Source organism: Oncorhynchus masou, chromosome 3 (assembly GCF_036934945.1).
Source record: "Oncorhynchus masou masou isolate Uvic2021 chromosome 3, UVic_Omas_1.1, whole genome shotgun sequence".
NCBI classification, from domain to species: Eukaryota; Metazoa; Chordata; class Actinopteri; order Salmoniformes; family Salmonidae; genus Oncorhynchus; species Oncorhynchus masou.
In genome coordinates this window covers 40,440,584-40,462,829 of record NC_088214.1, presented here as the reverse complement: position 1 = coordinate 40,462,829, position 22,246 = coordinate 40,440,584, and the positions used below count along the sequence as shown (strand labels likewise).

Here is a 22,246-nt window from a genome sequence, read left to right as displayed (position 1 = left end):
CGGTGCGATACATTCCAGCTCCGTGTATCGGCCGGGCTAGAGTGAGCAACGAGCCAAGTGCCATGAAGCCAGCTCTACGCATCTGGTCTCCAGTGCGTCTCCTTGGGCCGGCTTACATGGCACCAGCCTTGTGCACGGTGTCCTCAGTTCGCATGCATAGCCCAGTGCGGGCTATTCCACCTCGCTGCACTGGCAGGGCGACCGGGAGCATTCAACCGGGTAAGGTTGGGCAGGCTCGGTGCTCAAGAGCTCCAGTGCGCCTGCACGGTCCGGTCTATTCAGTACCACCTCCACACACCAGCCCTCCGGTGGCAGCTCCCCGCTTCCTGTGCGTGTCCTCGGCCCAGTACCACCAGTGCCAGCACCATGCATCAGGCCTACAGTGCGCCTCGCCTCTCCAGTGCTGCCGGAGTCTCCCGCCTGTCCAGCGCTGCCGGAGCGTTCCTCCTCTCCAGCGCTGCCGGAGTCTCCCGCCTGTTCGGCGCTGCCAGAGCTCCCGCCCCTCAGTCCAGAGGCGCTAGATCCCCTCATTCCAGAGGCGCCAGAGCTACTCAGTCCAGCGCTGCCAGAGCCTTCCTCTCCAGCGTTGCCGGAGCTTTCCGTCTGCCCAGCGCCATCAGAGTCGCCAGTCTGCCCAGCGCCGCCTGAGACACCAGTCTGCCCAGTGCCGCCAATGCCGCCAGTCTCCATGGAGCCTCCAGTGCCGCCAGTCTCCAAGGAGCCGCCAGTGCCGCCAGTCAGCCAGGAGCCGCCAGTGCCGCCAGGAGCCGCCAGTGCCGCCAGTCAGCCAGGAGCCGCCAGTGCCGCCAGTCAGCCAGGAGCCGCCAGTCAGCCAGGAGCCGCCAGTGCCCCTCAGCCCAGAGGCGCCAGTGCCCCTCAGCCCAGAGGCGCCAGTGCCCCTCAGCCCAGAGGCGCCAGTGCCCCTCAGCCCAGAGGCGCCAAAGCCCCTCAGTCCAGAGCTTCCGCACCTCTGTCCAGAGCTTCCGCACCTCTGTCCAGAGCTTCCACCCCTCTGTCCAGAGCTTCCGCTCCTCTGTCCAGAGCTTCCGCCCCTCTGTCCCGAGCTGCCCCTCTGTCCCGAGCTGCCCCTCAGTCCAGTGGGGTCATATAGAAGGGTCGCCGTGGTTAGGAGGCCACGGAAGCGGACAATGGGGCGGACTAAGACTATGGTGAAGTGGGGGCCACGTCCAGCACCAGAGCCGCCACCGCGGACAGATGCCCAACCAGACCCTCCCCAATTGGTTCAGGTTTTGCGGCCGGAGTCTGCACCTGGGGGGGGGGGGGGTACTGTCACTAACTGACCATAGTTTGCTTTGTATTTTTCTATGTTTTGTTTGGTCAGGGTGTGATCTGAGTGGGCATTCTATGTTGTGTGTCTAGTTTGTCTGTTTCTGTGTTTGGCCTGATATGGTTCTCAATCAGAGGCAGGTGTTAGTCATTGTCTCTGATTGGGAACCATATTTAGGTACCCTGTTTGGTGTTGGGTTTTGTGGATGATTGTTCCTGTCTCTGTGTTTGCACCAGATAGGGCTGTTTTGGTTTTTCACATTTCTTGTTTTGTTAGTCTATTCATGTATAGTTTCTTTATTAAAGAACCATGAATAATAACAAAGCTGCGTTTTGGTCCGCCTCTCCTTCGACTCAAGAAAACCGTTACATCATTTGAGTCAATTGGATGTGTACCTGTGGATGTATTTCAAGGCCTACCTTCAAACTCAGTGCCTCTTTGCTTGACATCATGGGAAAATCAAAAGATATCAGCCAAGACCTCAGAAAAACAATTGTAGACCTCCACAAGTCTTGTTCATCCTTGGGCGCAATTTCCAAATGCCTGAAGGTACCACGTTCATCTGTACAAGCAATAGTACGCAAGTATAAACACCATGGGACCACGCAGCCATCATACCGCTCAGGAAGGAGACGCATTCTGTCTCATAGAGATGAACGTACTCTGGTGAGAAAAGTGCAAATCAATCCCAGAACAACAGCAAAGGACCTTGTGAAGATCAAGGAGGAAACAGGTACCACAGTATCTATATCCACAGTAAAACGAGTCCTATATTGACATAACCTGAAAGGCTGCTCAGCAAGGAAGAAGCCACTATTCCAAAACCACCAGAAAAAGCCAGACTACAGTTTGCAACTGCACATGGGGACAAAGATTGTACTTTTTGGAGAAATGTCCTCTGGTCTGATGAAACAAAACAGGACTGTTTGGCCATAATGATCATTGTTATGTTTGGAGGAAAAAGAGGGAGTCTTGCAAGCCGAAGAACACCATCCCAACGGTGAAGCAGGGGGTGGCAACATCATGTTGTCAGGGTGCTTTGCTGCAGGAGGAACTGGTGCACTTCACAAAATAGATGGCATCATGAGGTAGGAAAATTATGTGTGTATGTTGAAGCAACATCTCAAGACATCAGGCAGGAAGTTAAAGCTTGGTTGCAAATGGGTATTCCAAATGAACCACGACCCCAAGCATACTTCCAAAGTTGTGGCAAAATGGCTTCAGGACAACAAAGTCAAGCTATTGGAGTGGCCATCACAAAGCCCTGACCTCAATCCTATAGAAAATTTGTGGGCAGAAATGAAAAAGCATGTGCGAGCAAGGAGGCCTACAAACCTTACTCATTTACACCAGCTCTGTCAGGAGGAATGGGCCAAAATTCACCTAACTTATTGTGGGAAGGTTGTAGAAGGCTACCTGAAGCGTTTTTAATTTTTACCTTTATTTTACTAGGCAAGTCAGTTAAGGACAAATTCTTATTTTCAATGATGGCCTAGGAACAGTGGGTTAACTGCCTGTTCAGGGGCAGAACGACAGATTTGTACCTTGTCAGCTCTGGGATTTGAAACCTTTTGATTACTAGTCCAACGCTAGTCCAACGCTCTAACCACTAGGCTAACCTGTCTCCCCAATTGACCCAAGTTAAACAATGTAAAGGCAATGCTCCCAAATACTAATTGAGTGTATGTACATTTCTGACCCAATGGGAATGTGATGAAATAAATAATAGCTGAAATAAATCAATCATTCTCTCTACTATTATTCTGACCTAAAAAAAGGGAATTTTTACTCAGATTAAATGTCAGGAATTGTGAAAATCGGAGTTTAATGTATTTGGCTTAGGTGTAGGTAAACTTTCGACTTCACATGTATATATCTCCAAAATAAGTTGCCGGTAGTAACTCCAACTAAGTGGAAAAATAACAAGATTCTCTTTAAAAAGTTTTTTGTTTAGGAAACAAACACCACTTAACTGCCATTTAAATATATCAACATTAAAAAGAGTAGAGGGGTATATTATTGTCCCCTAGGGGCAATTAATTTTGCAGCAAGTAATAAAAACATGAACACATGACAAAAAAACAAACAGTTTTTCAGCTATATGTAGACAGCACACATTGCTACTACAGGTTATTGACAACGATGGTAGCATCTGAGCATCTGTAGTGAAGGACAGTATAGACCTGTTCATTTTAAACTTGGGGAGTGTGTATCTGTGCTCTGAGGGAAGTATGATAAATTCAATAAACAAGGCTGCTGGGAGTCTCTCAGAAGGGATTACACCTTGTCGTATCGTGTTATTATCCAATATAAATTAAATGTAAATAATGAACTGTGTCATTTGAGTCAAAGGTGATATTCTGCCTAATATAAAAAATGTGATTCCAAATCCATAATGCTGGAGTATACTGTAGAGCCAAATTAAATGTTTTTGCTTCACTATCCAAATAAACATTAAAACAAAAAATAATGGGCATACTGTATTAAAAATACAGGGACTACGTTACCTAAAATTCTGATTCTATCAGTTTATTTACACCGGTGCAAATGTTTGCACTGGCTAGTACATTGGGACATTTAGTTAAAGTTATGCTCATTTTCAGAATTTTTATTTTAATATAAAGTAAAAAAAAAATCTAGATTAGCTGATTTCCGACTTACCTTGGGTGCTGTCATTTTACTCAAACCGTTAGCTGGTTATGTATCAACGTTCAGAATCTCCTGGCAAGCATTTTTTGAGCATGTAGCAACTACACTGAAGTTGAACATGCATAATTTTGATGTCAGGAAAGGTGTGTAAATCAAACAGATAACCAACCACAAACCACAGTTAATATTATAGTAGGGTTTATTACATTTCTGTTCATTTATTTATTTGAGCTGCACAAAAAATTCCTCCAACGTCTGTCATATCATTGAGAGCTCAAAATGTGTTACTTTGGCAAGAAAAACTCAAATGTGCGTTTTGGCCTACACATAATGATACTGGTTATACACTTGGGAATGAGGTACACAGTAGGTACAGTACCTTGCAAAAGTTAAGACCCCTCGGATGTCTTCACATTTTTGGGGGGGTGTAAAATAAATTGGAATTTTTGCCCAACAATCTACTCTGTAATGTCAAAGTGGAAGATTATATATATAGTCTTTTTTTTAAGATAAATAAAAATGAGAACAAAAATATATTCATTGCATCAGTATTCAGCCCCTTTGTTGAGGCAAGCCTAAATTAATTCAGGAGTAAAATGTGGCTTAACAAATCACATAATAAAGTTACATGGACTCACTGTGTGAAATAATAGGAGTTGACCAGATTTTTGGATGACTCACCCTTCCGCTGTACCCGATATACATACAACATCTGTGAGGTCCTTAAGTCAAGTATTGAATTTCAAGCAACAGATTCAACTTCAAAGACCAGGGAGCTTTTTGAAAGCTTCATAAAGAAGGGCAGCGATTGGAAGATGGGTAACAATAACAAATCAGACATGGAATATCTCTGTCCTTTGCCTGCCTCCTGTGGTTTAATAAACTACTCTGTGTATTGTACCTTCCTTCTCCTTTGTCTGCATCTGGGTCATATCCTGAGCCGAGATAATTGGTGATTTTAAAACAGTTACAGAGTTCAATGGCTGTGATGGGAGAAAAATGAGGATGGATCAGCAACATTGTAATGACGACATAATGACTTAAACGACAGTCAAAAGAAGAATACAAATATACAGAATAAAGTATGACTGAAAAGAAAGAAAACGGCAAAGGAACACACTTTTTGGCCTAAATGTAAAGCCTTATGTTCGGCGCAAATCCAACACATCACTGAGTTAACTGCCTTCTTATTTTCCAGCATGGTGGTGGCTGCATCATGGTATGGGTAAGCTTGACGTCAGCAAATAGTTTTTCAGGATAAAAAGAAATGGGATGGTGCTAAGCACAGGTAAAATCCTAGAGGAAAACCTGCTTCAGTCTGCTTTACAGCAGTCACTGGGGGAAGAATTCACCATTAAGCAGGAAAATAACCTACAACACAAATCTACACTGGAGTTGCCTACCAAGAAGACAGGGAATGTACCTGAGTGGCCAAGTTACAGTTTTGAATTAAATCGGATTTAAAATCTATGGCAAGACTAACATTTTTGTCTAGCCATGAGTCCCAACATCTTGACAGAGCTTTAAGAATTATAAAAATAATTAATTGGCTAATATTGCACAATCCAGATGTGTAAAGCTCTTAGAGACTTACCCAAGAAGGCTCACAGCTGTAGTCACTGCTAAATGTGTTTCTAACATACACCGAGTGTACAAATGATTAAGGACACCTTCCTAATATTGAGTTGTCCCACCCCCCGTACGAATTGAACAATGTAAATTCATCGGGGCATGGACTCTACAAGGTGTCGAAAGCATTCCACAGGGATGCTGGCCAATGTTGGCTCAAATGCTTCCAACAGTTGTGTCAAGTTAGCTGGATGTCCTTTGGGTGGTGGACCATTCTTGGTACGCACGGGAAACTGTTGAGTGTAAAAACCCAGCAGTGGTGCAGTTCTTAACACAAACCAGTCTTGCCCATTCAGGTGAAATTCATTCAGGTCTCCTCCACTTCATCTACACTGACTGAAGTGGATTTAACAACTGACATCAATAAGGGATCATATCTTTCACCTGGATTCACCTGGTCAGTCGGTCATGGAAAGAGCCGGTGTCCTTAATGTTTTGTATACTCAATGTGTATATTGACTGAATACACCTCAGTTATTTAATTTCTATCAATCTTAAAAAATATTCTTCCACTTGACATTTTACTATTTCGTGTAGATTGTTAACAAAAAATTACAATTAAAAACATTTTAATCCCACTTTGTAACACAAAATGTGAAGAAAACCAAGGAGTATGAATACTTTTGCAAGACATTGTAATAAACTTTGCCTCTAAAAGAACATTATTACACCCTAAAAGGTATGGCTTTCAACCTCCATTGTATCACAATCTTAACGCTTCCAACTCAACATTATTTCAAAAGGAGTTCAATATTCTTGCCTAAAGCATTCTGTAAAAACTGTTAATTCTCACCAAAGATGGAGATAATCGCTTCAACAATGCAGTGATTGAGTCGATTGTCTACAGATGCATTTGACCGTTTTCCTTATAGGCCTACACGTCAACAAATTAGTATGACGGTCCTTGCTTACACTGTGAGGTTCTGAGCTACTGTGCTTAAAACCATTCAAAGTGAGGAAATGTAAAAAAAAAAAAACAGATTCACAGATCTACTCAAGTAATGCTAGAGAGACAGCTGTGCTCAGATGTGAATAGAGAGTACACAGCAGTAGTGGGGAGTGAACCAGGATATGAGGAGTTGTAGGGTCTCTTAGGTTTAACTGTTACAATTGTTTAGACCTAGAAACCAGATAACTTTAAGGTATTTCATAGTAAATAGATGGACTAATCTGATCCAAAAACAGAGAATCCAATGGCCTGTCGCAGCTTAATTTGCCAACGTTGAGTATGAAGTGAATAAAAGCCTAATTTCAAAGCACAGCAGCACTCCCATCTATATATACACACAGCATTGACATATTTGATAACATAAATACATAGAGTAAGTGTTCAGACTGACCAAAGTGCTAAGACACATTTTAATTGTGGCTCAAGTCCAAAAGAGTCCCTACTCCGGGTACATGTACATTCCCAAAAGGCCATCTTCGAAACGGCAACTAGCACACACGGCTCAGACAAACCTGGGAATATTGGTAAACCTGGGGAAAGTTGTTCCGACTATTTAGGGGGAATCAGATTCCTTATTACAAATACATGATTGACAGTCTCAGGTAGAGACAATTCTGAGGAGCCAGGGCATGGACTCACTGGACTTGGACTTACTAGCCATAAAACATTCAACACACATACACATGTGCACACACACACACCCGACAGGGTACATTGAAAAAGAGGTCATATGACAATGGGATACATTCAAACTAAAAACTAAATGTGTAAATCTGGCAATTTTTAGGCTTTACAGTGTTTGTTTACATTTAGTTTGTTTACAAACATTGACGTAATACAAGCTTATATTTTGGGTTCTGTATTTTGGGTTCTGATGGGGTACAACAGCATTTACAAGTTATATTCTTCAAGAATCAAATGGGTACATATCATTAATTTATAAATCTAAAAATGGATGCAGCAACTGCTGATTGCCCCTACCAATTTCAAGGGAAATCCCACAATCCTCATTTTATCGGCAATAAGGATCCTAACAACTATCCAGACATTAACAGGAAGATAAGACTGTGTGCGTAGTTAGCGTACATATTTACATAGGATCATTTTTTTATCTTGAAACCTTGATTTTCATATATTTACGTTCAAATACCTTCCAAAAAGCCAGTCCCAACAGTTCCTATGCTTCCCTACCCTAATCCACAGCCATATTTTGTCTCCACTCCCCACCCCATCCCAATCTCCCCAATAAACAGAGTGACGCCTCCACCCTTGAAGTCTCATCTGATCTCTAGGGCCTTGCCCTCCAGTACCATCTTGATCTCTTTGGCATCCAGCGTCTCGTACTGCAGCAGGGCGGTGGCCAGGTTCTTGTGCTCCTTGGCGTGAGACTTGAGGAGCGCCCTGGCCCGCTCGTACGAATCCTGGAGGACCACACAAACCACCAGAAAAGTCAGGAAATTATTTTGACACAGCTAGGGGCATTGTCTCACATCAGCTGTCTGCACTGATCTGTCTGATATTTTTAGCTGCCCCATGAGTGTTTGAGAACTACATTTGACCACAATATGCTGCCCTAACATTCGAAAATGTTACCAAGGTGACATCGTCCACTGAACCCCCCTTCATCCTCAAATGAGTCAGATTTAAAACACTATAAACCTGTATCTAATATTTAAGCGATAAGGCATAAGAGGCCGTGCTATGTGATTAATACAGTCACAGGTAAATGGCGCCCGACATGAAACGAAGAGCCAGTCAATCCATTTACCTGTGACTGTATTCATCACATAGCGCGATTTTGCATGCCTTGTTGGTTTTATAAAACAGTTAACATATTAAACTAACAATGAATTACATATTTTAATTGAGTTTGATAAGAAAATTCCTACAATTCCATTCTTCCACCAATATCATTCTACCACCAGTCTGGTCAAATATTGGTTTGTTCTTTTGGGCAGGTTGCCACAGATGCAACCAGTCGTTAATTATGCAAAAGTTCTGTTCGTCCGTTCTAACAAAAATGTTTGCTATGAAGGCTGACTAACGTTCTTGTCACTTGCTAGCTAGCCAACTTCAGCTAACAATCACGTCAAACATAGCACATGGAATAAAAGTAAACTAGCCGCATTTTAGTTTGCTTTCTATTGGCATTTACTTGGATATACATATGATAATGACCCTGATGAGTGATTTTGCCTGGCTCAGAAATAGTGAACTTCTCATCTGGACACCGTTCATTCTATAAGGGTACAGGAGAGATGGTATTGCAAAAGTAAAACAAAAAATGAATCTGATGTCAGACAGGCATATTAACCCCTGTTGTTAAAGCCAACCATTCAGCAAGCTCTGTCAGGAGGAATGGGCCAAAATTCACCCAACTTATTGTGGGAAGCTTGTGGAAGGCTACCCAAAACGTGTGACCCAAGTTCAACAATTTAAAGGCAATGCTACCAAATACTAATTGAGTGTATGTAAACTTCTGACCCACTGGGAATGTGATGAAAGAAATACAATCACTCTACTATTATTCTGACATTTCACATTCTTAAAATAAAGTGGTGATCCTAAATGACCTAAGACAGGGAATTTTTATTAGGATTAAATGTCAGGAACTGTGAAAAACTGAGTTTAAATGCATTTGGCTAAGGTGTATGTAAACTTCCGACTTCAAATGTATGTTATGTTAGCTGTGATTATAGTGAGCCGAGTTCTTCAGCACAGCTGACTGCTCTCGCTGCAACGTTATTGCGCTGGCCAAATGTTACAAAGTACTAGCGAGGCACAGTGCCAGCTGTCATAGTCCAATACATACTGATTTATGAGAAAAACCCATAACTTTATCAACAACCTGTCAAACTGGCTACTGTAAAGGCCATTCAAACAAGCTAGCACTAGGATGCTAGCTGGAGCACGTTTGCGCATCTGATCGAGCATGGTTTGCTGTAATAGCCAGGGCGTCATAGCTACGGAGAGCAGAATGATTTCCAGAATTAGGAACTAGTGTTAAGCGGGTAAGCAACATCTCAATTTTTAGAGATGAGTTCCACTATAGATGGCAACTGCGTGTCCTGTTAGAATGATGCCATCTGACAGAAGATAATGGACGCGGGGTTGAATTAATTTCTGTAAATCAAATGTTATTTGTCACTTGCGCCAAATACAACAAGTGCAAATACAACAACCTTAATGTGAAATGATTACTTACAAGCCCTTTACCCACAATGCAGTTAAGAAAAATAAGATTTAAGAAAATATTTGCTAAATAAACTACAGTAAAACAAAAAGAGTTATAAAATAACAATAATGAGGCTATATACTTGGGGTACAGGTTAGGCGAGGTAATTGAGGCATGTACATGTAGGTAGGGGTAAAGTGACTATGCATAGATAATTAACAGCCAGTAGCAGCATCGTAAAAAGAGGGAGGGGGGGTGTCAATGAAAATAGTCTGGGTAGCCATTTGATTAACTGTTCAGCAGTCTTATGGCTTGGGGGAAGAAGCTGTTAAGGACCAAGACTTGACGCTCCAGTAGCACTTGCTGTGGGGTAGCAGAGAAAACAGTTTATGACTACGGTGGCTGGAGTCTGACAATTTTTAGGGCCTTCCTCTGACACCGCCTGGTATAGAGGTCCTGGACAGTAGGAAGCTTGGCCCCAGTGATTTACTGGGCTGTACGCACTACCCTCTGTAGCGCCTTGCGGTCAGATGCCGAGCAGTTGCCATACCAGGCGGTGATGCAACCACAAGCCAAAGAGCACCAAATCAGGGCCTTGGAAGGACGATGTATGTGGAAACTTACCTTTAAAAGTATCCTGACTTCATGTTCGATGGCAGCCTGTGTCTCCGGGCTCTGTTTCGTTTGGTCGGCATAGGTCATGACACCCAGCTACAACACAGGTGAGAGAGTGAGTGAGTGAGTGAGTGAGTGAGTGAGAAAGATATGCTGGCCTCCTGGGTGGCACAATGGTATAGGGCACTGCTTCGCAGTGCTAGCTGTGCCACCAGAGACTCTGGGTTCGCGCCCAGGCGGGCCGGGCGCAGTGCGCGCCAACCAAGGTAGCCAGGTGCACTGTGTTTCCTCCGACACATTGGTGCGGCTGGCTTCCGGGTTGGAGGCGCGCTGTGTTAAGAAGCAGTGCGGCTTGGTTAGGTTGTGTTTCGGAGGACGCATGGCTTTCTCCCGAGCCCGTACGGGAGTTGTAGCGATGAGACAAGATAGTAATTACTAACAATTGGATACCACGAAATTGGGGAGAAAAGTGGGTAAAAAAACTATTTATTTAAAAAAGAGAAAGATATACTGTCACAATATATACAGTGCATTCAGAAAGTATTCAGACCCCTTGACTTTTTCCACATTTTGTTACGTTACAGCCTTATTTACCCCCCCTCATCAACCTACACACAATACCCCATAAGGACAAAGCAAGAACAGGTTTAGACATTTTTGCAAATGTATAAATTAAAAAAACAGAAATATCACATATTCAGACCCTTTACTCAGTACTTTGTTGAAGCACCTTTTGCAGCAATTACAGCCTTGAATCTTCTTGGGTACGGTGCAACAAGCTTGGTACATCTGTATTGTCTTGTCTGTGTGCTCTCCCCCAATTGCTCGGTTTGGCCAGGAGGCCAGCTCTAGGAACCGTCTTGGTGGTTCTAAACGTATTCCATTTAAGAATGGAGGCCACTGTGTTCTTGGGGACCTTCAATGCTGCAGACATGTTTTTATGTACCCTTCCCCAGATCTGTGCCTCGACACAATTCTGTCTCGGGGGGCTACGGATAATTCCTTCGAACTCGTGGCTTGGTTTTTGATCTGACATGAACTGTCAACTGGGGGACCTTATACAGACTGGTGTGTGCCTTTCAAAATCATGTCCAATCAATTGAATTTACCACGGATGGACTCCAATGAAGTTGTACAAACATCTCAAGGATGATTAATGGAAACCGGATGCATCTAATCTCAATTTTGAGTCTCATAGCAAAGGGTCTGAATACTTAAGTAAATAAGGTATATTTTATTTTTAAATATACATTTGCAAACATCTCTAAAAACGTGTTTTCACTTTGTCATTATGGGTTATTGTGTGTAGATTGATAAGGACATTCCACAAAATGTGGAAAAGGGGAAGGGGTTTGAATACTTTCCGAATGCACTGTATGTAGTGCTGCAACATAGGGTGGTTACCATTTATGCCAATGAAGCTCATTGAATTGAGAAACAGAGATAGATCTTTGTGAAGGTTCCACACTAGGTAGTAAGTATTGACGGGCATACAACACAAACAGCAGGCCTTTGCTCATGCAGTATAAGACATTAATTAATTTCCTCTTTCCCGAACAAACATAACTTACCCTCTCACACATTCCAAATCTGGTCACCATCATTCTTGCAATTTTGGTGGCAGCATCAAAGTCACTTGATGCCCCTAAAAAAAACAAGATGAACATGTATTTCATATATTTTGTTTAGTCTTGGACTCTTGGAAGATTATTAACGGGATTAAAGATACCAATGGCTCAGTGAGTCAGAGCATGGTGCTGGCAACAGTAAGGACCTGGGTTCGATTCCTGCATGGGTCACATATACTGAAAACATATGTGTCACTGTTTATGTTCCACAATTCTGTAAGTCATTTTGGATAAAAGTGTCAGCTATATGACCAGATCACTAAAACTTGAATGTTATTTATTTTACATTTGGATGCCAGGATTACCCCTACCCTACTGAGGTTACATTTGCAAAACCCTTGGTTAACATAGAGAATCTGGGAACATCAGAAGGAGGGGGGAAATTAACTATATTCTAGTAATCCGAACAATTCAACATGTGCGGTGGTACTTAATGAATATGTCAGTTCGGTTGTCATCTGAGACATTCTCATCAATGATAAGATGAGAAACTCTACAGTGGAAAGTCTACACAGAGTTATCAGATTCACATGGAATTGTTGTTCAATTTAAATGTTTGAATATGAAATTATTTGTGATGGGATGAAATGTGATTTTAGCTTCTAAAATGGGAGATGTGGGTTTTCATAAGATAGGGCTGCTCACTCAGTGGCCCACCCACGTGAAGAGACAGATGTAACTATGAAACACCCCTGTTCTCCCTTCCTATATAAAGCCTTGACGACAATAGAACTTCCTGTTCCGGGGATGTAGGACGACGGTCCTATGTCAGAATGGTTCATATAATAACTACAGAACGAAGCCAAAACATCAGCGTGAGTTTTGGTTGCGAATGGTATGAACTTTGAACTCTTATACACTACAGAAGTGATACCTCCTAGCCGTTGAGTTAGCAACCGCACCTGCAAACGCAGGTTAGGAAGGAAAAGACAACGATGTTACTACAACGTATCCAATTGACAACCAGAGACATTCTTCAAAGGACTCGGCTTGGCAACACGGCCTTCCATCTACCACCAACCTACCGAAGCGCAGCTCAGAGTAAATATTTATTGCATTTTCCTTTTCCAAATGGGCGGTAATTTAGAATGCATAAGATACTGTATGCGATAGCACAGCTTCTTCCCTGTGTTCCTCAGTCTTCCCGCTCCTTCACTCAACCCAACCCCTTTTCTTTTGTGTAACAAGCTGTCATATCTGTTCCGCCCGCTAAGGATGTTTTCCTTTATGATGCAATTTGTAATCAAGTTATGATTTAATTATGTGTATGTGTAATTCTGTGTGATTAGTTAGGTATTTAGTAAATAAATAATTAAACAAAATGTTGTATTGCTGATTCAAATTGTTAGCCAGGGTTCGTGCAAATAACTAAGAATTTACAACTTTCAGATGAGACTGCATTAAGGTGACGATTAATATTGACTGCTATTGATGTAAAATATTACTAGGTCTTTAAGAGTTTATACGGAAGATAACAGCTCTATAAATATTATTTTGTGGTGCCCGACTCTCTAGTTAATTACACTTACATGATTAGCTCAATCAGGTGATATTAATTATGGAGAAATTATTTTATAGAATAGCATGTCATATCACTTAATCCGGCATAGCACGACACCGGGATGCACCATCCCGTTTTCTGGAAAATTCTTATTGTTCTACAGTACTGTGCAAGGTGTATACTGTAACTCTGTACTCTAATTGCCCTCCTACTCCAACTCTACATCCCCCTGCATACCAGTGGTAATGAACTCATTGCCAAATATGATTTCCTCTGCCACGCGGCCTCCCATGCTGACATCCATCTGGGCCAGCAACTGAGCACGCGTCTCGCTCCAGCGGTCATCCTCCGGGAGCATAGACACCTAGGATGGACAGTGGGGGAAGAGGAGTGAGGCCTGGCAGCGAACGAAACCAACCACTTCAATTTGACGATTCTAAAAACATAAAAAAACTATGATTTCATTTGCAAGACATAAACCCAGGGGGAATTAAGCATTATTATATTGGCATGCTCAGCAGAACAGATTCCTGAAAAAAACGTGGTTTATTTCTGTGTCATAGCCTTCATATAAGAAACCAGTATAAAATTAGTCTAACCATGTTGTGTTCCCTACCCATCTTGTTTCCTATATATTTCAATTTCCCTATTTCCAGTCTTACTTACATGACCCAGGGAAGGACCTCTGGGCATGATGGTGGCCTTATTGATGGGCATGGCGTCCTTGGTGTAGTACGCCACGATAGCGTGGCCAGACTCATGGTACGCTGTGATCTCCTTGTTCTTCTTGTCAATTTCCACACTCCTCCTCTCTGGGCCTTTGGGAGGGAAGAGATGGATAGAGATAAATCACTTGATTTCCTGCTCGAAGGCATTCGGTCCCTGAATGCCAAATAAACCCTTAGGAAGGTCCGAGAGGATTGTATAGGTGTATGCCAAATAAACCCATAGGAAGGTTCGAGAGGATTGTATAGGTGTATGTAGTCCCATCTCGTTCACTCAACTATTGGAAGTCTGGGCACAATTCAGGTTTGGATTTATATTTTGAATGGTAGTGGTCAGAGTCAGTGGCATCCAGCGCTCACATTTGATTGGCTCTAAGTAGAAATGCTGTTTCCAATTAGGAGCGGCATTTCCTTCTGTTTACTTTTTTTCTTCTTTGGTCCGTGTCTCGCTTTTAATAGGCTATGCGGAATTCATTTTGTATCTTACAGGGTTGTTTCTACATAGAAAAGTATTTGACGGGCCGCCTAAGTGTTTTTTCGGGGGCCTATGTCCAAACAGTAAAAAAATATATAATAATAGTAATAATAAATGGGATGGAAAAAATGTTTTCAGTGTAAACTTAGGACGACTAAAAGAGATAAAGTATGTAGATTTTGGACACATATACAGTGCATTAGGAAAGTATTCAGAACCCTTGACTTCTTCCAAATTTTTGTTACGCTGCAGCCTTATTCTTATTCACCACCAAGTTTTACCGTAGGGATGGTGCAGGGTTTCCTCCAGACGTGACGCTTGGCATTCAAGCCAAAGAGTTCAATCTTGGTTTCATCAGACCAGAGAAACAATGTTTTTCATGGTCTGAGAGTCTTTCGGTGCCTTTTGACAAACTCCAAGCGGACTGTCATGTGCCTTTTACTGAGGAGTGGCTTCAGTCTGGCCACTCTACCATAAAGGCCTGATTGGTGGAGTGCTGCAGAGATGGTTGTCTTTCTGGAAGATGCTCCCTCCTCCACAGAGGAACTCTGGTGCTCTGTCAGAGTGACCATCGGGTTCTTGGGCACCTCCCTGACCAAGGCCCTTCTCCCTCAATTTCCTAAAGCGGCCAGTTTTAGGAAGAGTCTAGGTGGTTCCAAACTTCTTTCATTTAAGAATGATGGAAGCCACTGTGTTCTTGGATCTTCAATGCTGCAGACATGTTTTATGTACCCTTCCCCAGATCTGTGCCTCGACACAATCCTGTCTTGGAGCTCTACAGACAATTCCTTCGATCTCATGGCTTGGTTTTTGTTCTGACATGCACTGTCAACTGTGGCACCTTGTATAGACAGGTGTGTGCCTTTCCAAATCAAGTGGTAGAAACATCAAGGATGAGCAATGGAAACAGGATGCACCTGAGCTCAATTTCGAGTCTGATAGCAAAGGATCTGAATACTTATGTAAATAAAGTATTTCTGATGATGTGGCAAAATGGCTTAAGGACAACAAAGTCAAGGTATTGGAGTGGCCATCACAAAGCCCTGACATCAATCCTATAGAAAATTTGTGGACAGAACTGAAAAAGTGTGTGCGAGCAAGGAGGCCTCAAACCTGACTCAGTTACACCAGCTCTGTTAGGAGGAATGGGACAAAATTTACCCAACTTATTGTGGAAGGCTACTCGAAACGTTTGACCCAAGTTAAAGAATGTAAAGGCAATGCTACCAAATACTAATTGAGTGCATGTAAACTTGTTACCCACTGGGAATGTGATGAAAGAAATAATAGCTGAAATAAATTATTCTCTCTACTATTATTCTGACATTTCACCTTCTTAAAATAAAGTGTTGATCCTAACTGACCTAAAACAAGGAATTTTTACTTGGATTAAATGTCAGGAATTGTAAAAAAAAAAAAAAAAAAAAAGGGGGTTTAAATGTATTTGGCTAAGGTGTATGTAAACTTCCAACTTCAACTGTATAGTCTTGTGACTGTGCATAGAGTCTGTGCAAGATAGAGTCAATGTAAATAGTCAGTGTAATCATTTAATTAACTATTTAGCAGTCTTATGGCTATTTAGCAGTCTTTTGGCATGGAGTTAGATGCTGTTTCAGAGCCTGCTGGTCCGAGAACCGATGATCCGGTACCATTTGCCGGACAGTAGCAGAGTGAGTCTATGGCTTGGGTGGTTGAAGACTTTTGAAAACAATTTCGGACCTTCCTCTGAGAATCCTGGGTTTCCGAGGCCAACAGGCTGACTACACCGCTCGTGTCACGTGCGCGAGTTTTGCAAAATAAATGTAGAAATCTATGTTGTTCAATTATTGCACTCACTGCACGAGTGCGCCAACGAGCGTCTGCGTTGCCAAGGAAAAAGATAGAAGTCAGTTCTATTTCTGACGCAGATCGCGCTGCAAGTCCTGCCTCTCCCATCTCCTCATTAGTTTATAGAAGCAGGTACCTATGTGCCATCTCCTCATTGGTTATACCAAGGTGGGTGACTGAAAGACGAACGAGGTCGGTGGCGGTAATGCACCTCATTTATCAAATTTGCCAATCGCAATATAAAGTCAAGAGAAGAAAAAGCCTAGGAGGAGAGATGTCTAGAAACGATTTGGTTGACTGTTTTATGTGTGGATTAATTATCGGAGTAGAGGACCTTGTGCATTTCAGGTAAAATAACAACTCAATGTTTATATCCCAGGACAAATTAGCTAGCAAGTGCAAGCTAGCTAAATTGCCATTAGGTTTAATGCTTTTTGACCTGTCTCCAAATTAATGTAATTGGTTCAGAGTTTGTTTTGATATTTTAACCTGCGTGTCGTGATCGCGTTTGGTGTGGGGGGACAAAATACATTTATGCACAATGGTGCTTGCGCGCAGCCGGTTTTGGTTCTATGTAAAGTGTAGGCAATACGGTGCCAATTCCACTTGGCCTAAGACGGGCTACCACCATATAGATTGCACCTATCTAATATCCTCTCAGATCTAAACAAGTGCCTAGGGGTAAGGGCAGATTTGTGATTAAGGGGGTGTATTTCTATTTTCTCCCTATTCCAACAGCAGTGCTCACCCATGAGGATCTTGTCCTTGGCAAACTCCAGCTCTTTGAGGGTCACCATGTTTTTGCCATCCACCGCCGCTTTCAGAGCTGCCTGGTTCACCAGGTTCTCCAGGTCGGCCCCGGAGAAGCCCACTGTGCCCCTGGCGATGATCCCAGCCTCGATGTCTGCATGAGGAAGCCAGGTCGTTAAGCAGGAACAGTGACAGCGAAGCTAGGTCAACTACAGTGTGACTTACTAGCATGTTACCATTGCAGATTCTCATATTGCAATCTATTAGCATGTAGCCATAGTCTATTTAGCATGTTGCCAGTGCAGATTATTTTATAACCATTGTCTTTTAGTTGGTAGCCTTTAGCTTGTAGCCATATTCTATTAGCATGTATCCAAATGGCATGTCACCGTAGTCTATTTAAAAATGTAGCCATAGTCTATTTTTAGTTTTTTAATTGAACCTTTAGTTAACTAGGCAAGCCAGTTAAGAATAAATTCTTATTTACAATGACGGCCTACCCTGGCCAAACCCTAACGACGCTGGGCCAATTGTGACTCAAGCTATGGCCAACACAGATCACACATACACATGCTCCCAAGTGGTGCAGCGGTCTATGGCACTGCATCTCAGTGCAAGGGGCGTTACTACAGTCCCTGGTTTGATTCCAGGCTGTATCACGTCTGGTCGTGATTGGGAGTCCAATAGGGCGGCGCCCGTCATTGTCAATAAGAATTTGTTCTTAACTGATTTGCCTACTTAAATAAAGGTTCAATAAAAAAAATGGATGTTGCTCACATACCAGGGTCTACTTTGATCTTCCTTAAATACCAGTTGAGGATTTCTGTGCGTCCTTTCACGTCTGGTTTGGAGACAGTGACCTGCATGTCAAAACGACCCGGCCTGATCAGAGCGCTAGAGAGGGGGCGACAGTTAGGAGGGAGAGCCTAGGTTTGTTTTAACATGGCAAGCCATTCTGTACTTATGTAAACTAATACAACACAGGCCCTGTGATTGTGTAATATTATGAGATGAACAAAGCTTAACATACTTATCCAAAGCCTCAGGGAAGTTTGTCGCCCCGATGATGATGACCCCTTCATTTGGTTTGAACCTGTGGGCGACAAACTTGACAAGGTTAAGGGAAGTCAGGTTTCTCCCCACAGAAAGTAACAGCGGTGCTACACCACAGTAGTGTTCAGTATGGCACAACAGTGCAATACATTTTGCAACAAATAATCTGTGTTATTATTGGACAAATTCAGGTAGAAGATCTCTATTTCACTCTGTTTTAAAGATATACACACACCACATTTTGGGGTCACTTATTAATTCTTGTTTTTGAAAGAAAAGCTATTTTTTGTCCATTAAAATAACATCAAATTGATCAGAAATACAGTGTAGACATTGACTATTGTAGCTGGAAACAGCAGATTTTTTATGGAATTTGTGGGTACTAGTTAATGAAGCTGCCAGGTGAGGACGTGTGAGGCGTCTGTTTCTCCAACTAGACAGTCTAATGTACTTGTCCTCTTGCTCAGTTGTGCACCGGGGCCTCCCACCCCTCTTTCTATTCTGGTTAGAGCCAGTTCGCGCTGTTCTGTAATGGGAGTAGTACACAGCGTTGTACGAGATCTTCAGTTTCTTCGCAATTTCTCACATGGAATAGCCTTCATTTCGCATAACAAGAATAGACTTACGAGTTACAGAAGAAAGGTCTTTGTTTCTGGCGATTTTTAGCCAGTAATCAAACCCACAAATAGTGATGCTCCAGATACTGAACTAGTGTAACAAAGGCAAGTGTTATTGCTTCTTTAATCAGGACAACAGTTTTCAGCTGTGCCAAAATAATTGCAAAAGGGTTTTAATTATCGATTAGCCTTTTAAAATTATAAACTTGGATTAGCTAACACAACGTGCCATTGGAACACAAGAGTGATGGTTGCTGATAATGGGCCTCTTTACGCATATGTAGATATTCCATAAAAATATATATTTTTTTAAATCTGCCGTTTCCAGCTACAATAGTCATTTACAACATTAACATGTCTACACTGTATTTCTGATCAATTTGATGTTATTTTAATGGGAAAAAGTGATTTTCTTTCAAAAACAAGGACATTTCTAAGTGACACCAAACTTTGAATGGTAGTGTATACTGTCATTGAACACAACCCAGAAGAACACATTGAAAACATACCCGTCCATCTCAGCCAGTAGCTGGTTGATGGTCTGTCTGGAGTAAGGGTGCATGGGAGACTCGATTCTCTTCCCTCCGACGCTGTCCAACTCATCAATGAAGATCACACATGGGGCGTTGGCTTTAGCTTCCCCTGCAGACAAGTAATGTATAGAGAGATTGGGTTGTCTAGGGCAGGGTCTCAAACGTATGGTGAATCAATGATGACACAATATCATCTAGCTTGTAAACATTTTCGCAACCAGGTTTGGGTAAAAAAATAATAATAATTAACTGGGAAAAGTACATTATTAGATTCAGGGTTGAAGCCAGGAATAGGGTGAGACTTGAAGATGAGATGGGACTCACTGAAGAGGTTTCTGATGCGACTGGCTCCAACCCCCACAAACATCTCATCAAATTCCGAACCGGTGGCGTAATAGAAGGGGACGTCGGCCTCTCCAGCTACGGCTCTGGCCAACAGAGTCTTCCCAGTGCCAGGGGGGCCAACCAGCAAGATCCCTACAGAGAGAGAGAGTGCACAAGATATAAACAACTATAAATTATTCATATTGTATTACTGTATAAAAGACTGAAATCCAATGTGGAAGTAAACAATAAGATATGTAATTAGCTGTGAGATAAAGTGACTAGCCATCAGAATAGATAAGAGTAAGAATAAATAACAGAGTAGCAGCAGCATATGATGAGAGTGTGTGTGTATGTATGCATGTACGTACAGTGGGGAGAACATATATTTGGTACACTGCCGATTTTGCAGGTTTTCCTACTTACAAAGCATGTAGAGTTCTGTCATGTTTATCATAGGTACACATCAACTGTGAGAGGCAGAATCTAAAACAAAAATCCAGAAAATCACATTGTATGATTTCTAAGTAATTAATTAGCATTTTATTGCATGACATAAGTATTGGATACATCAGAAAAGCAGAACTTAATATTTGGTACAGAAACCTGTTTGCAATTACAGAGATCATACGTTTCCTGAAGTTCTTGACCAGGTTTGCACACACTGCAGCAGGGATTTTGGCCCACTCCTCCATACAGACCTTCTCCAGACCCTTCAGGTTTCGAGGCTGTCGCTGGGCAATATGGACTTTCAGCTCCCTCCAAAGATATTCTATTGGGTTCAGGTCTGGAGACTGGCTAGGCCACTCCAGGACCTTGAGATGCTTCATACGGAGCCACTCCTTAGTTGCCCTGGCTGTGTGTTTCAGGTCATTGTCATGCTGGAAGACCCAGCCAGGACCCATCTTCAATGCTCTTACTGAGGGAAGGAGGTTGTTGGCCAAGATCTCGCGAAACATGGCCCCATCCATCCTCCCCTCAATACTGTGCAGTCGTCCTGTCCCCTTTGCAGAAAAGCATACCCAAAGAATGATTTTTCAACCTCCATGCTTCACGGTTGGGATGGTGTTCTTGGGGTTGTACTCATCCTTCTTCTACCTCCAAACATGGCGAGTGGAGTTTAGACCAAAAAGCTCTATTTGTCTCATCGGACCACATGACCTTCTCCCATTCCTTCTCTGGATCATCCAGATGGTCATTGGCAAACTTCAGACGGGCCTGGACATGCGCTGGCTTGAGCAGGGGGACCTTGCGTGCGCTGCATGATTTTAATCCATGACGGCGTAGGGTTTTCTTTGAGGCTGTGGTCCAAAGCCCTCTTCAGGTCATTGACCAGGTCCTGCTGTGTAGTTCTGGGCTGATCCCTCACCTTCCTCATGATCATTTATGCCCCACGAGGTGAGATCTTGCATAGAGCCCCAGACCGAGGGTGATTGACCGGCATCTTGAACTTCTTCCATTTTCTAATAATTGCACCAACAGTTGTTGTCTTCTCACCAAGCTGCTTGCCTATTGTCCTGTAGCCCATCCCAGCCTTGTGCAGGTCTACAATTTTATCCCTAATGTCCTTACACAGCTCTCTGGTCTTGGCCATTGTGGAGAGGTTGGAGTCTGTTTGATTGAGTGTTTTGACAGGTGTCTTTTATACAGGTAACGAGTTCAAACAGGTGCAGTTAATACAGGTAATGAGTGGAGAACAGGAAGGCTTCTTAAAGAAAAACTAACAGGTCTGTGAGAGCCGGAATTCTTACTGGTTAGTAGGTGTTCAAATTCTTATGTCATGCAATAAAATGCGAATGAATTACTTAAAAATCATACAATGTTATTTTCTGGATTTTTGATTTAGATTCCGCCTCTCACAGTTGAAGTGTACCTATGATAAAAATTACAGATCTATACATGCATTGTAAGTATAAAAACCTGCAAAATCGCCAGTGTATCAAATACTTGTTCTCCCCACTGTATGTATGTATGTATGTATGTATGTATGTATGTATGTATGTATGTATGTATGTATGTATGTATGTATGTATGTATGTACGTAGGCACGCACGTCTGTATGTATGTACAATACCAGTCAAAAGTTTGGACACAACTACTCATTCAAGGGTTGTTCTTTATTTTTACTATTTTCTACATTGTGGAACAATAGTGAAGACATCAGAGCAATGAAATAACACATATGCCATCATGTAGTAACCAAAAAGATCAAAATATCTTTCTAGATTCTTCAAAGTAGCCACCCTTGCATTGATGACAGCTTTACACACTCTTGGCATTCTCTCAACCAGCTTCACCTGGAATGCTTTTCCAACTATCTTGAAGGAGTTCCCACATATGCTCAGCACTTGTTGGCTGCTTTTCCTTCACTCTGCAGTCCAACTCATCCCAATTGGTTTGAGGTTGGGAGAATGGCAGTCAGGTCATCTGATGCAGCACTCCATCACTCTCCTTCTTGGTCAAATAGACCTTACACAGCCTGGAGGTGTGGTGGGTCATTGTCCTGTT

General features: G+C 42.5%; 1 protein-coding gene across 2 annotated transcripts in view; it reads right to left on the bottom strand.

Annotated features, from left to right (window-relative positions):
- Window positions 1-4,113: 4,113 nt before the first annotated feature.
- The window catches only part of LOC135516594 (ATP-dependent zinc metalloprotease YME1L1-like), a 51,262-nt gene continuing 33,129 nt past the window's right edge, over window positions 4,114-22,246 (bottom strand). For both annotated transcript variants that reach the window (XM_064940941.1, XM_064940943.1), the window contains exons 9-18: window positions 19,739-19,891; window positions 19,391-19,523; window positions 18,242-18,304; window positions 17,993-18,105; window positions 17,210-17,365; window positions 14,101-14,252; window positions 13,672-13,798; window positions 11,877-11,950; window positions 10,315-10,401; window positions 4,114-7,936 (exon numbers count right to left, since the gene is read on the bottom strand). In XM_064940941.1, the coding sequence (XP_064797013.1) occupies window positions 7,793-7,936; window positions 10,315-10,401; window positions 11,877-11,950; window positions 13,672-13,798; window positions 14,101-14,252; window positions 17,210-17,365; window positions 17,993-18,105; window positions 18,242-18,304; window positions 19,391-19,523; window positions 19,739-19,891 (1,202 nt within the window). In that variant the 3' untranslated portion in view covers window positions 4,114-7,792. The remainder of the gene's footprint in view (window positions 7,937-10,314; window positions 10,402-11,876; window positions 11,951-13,671; window positions 13,799-14,100; window positions 14,253-17,209; window positions 17,366-17,992; window positions 18,106-18,241; window positions 18,305-19,390; window positions 19,524-19,738; window positions 19,892-22,246) is intronic.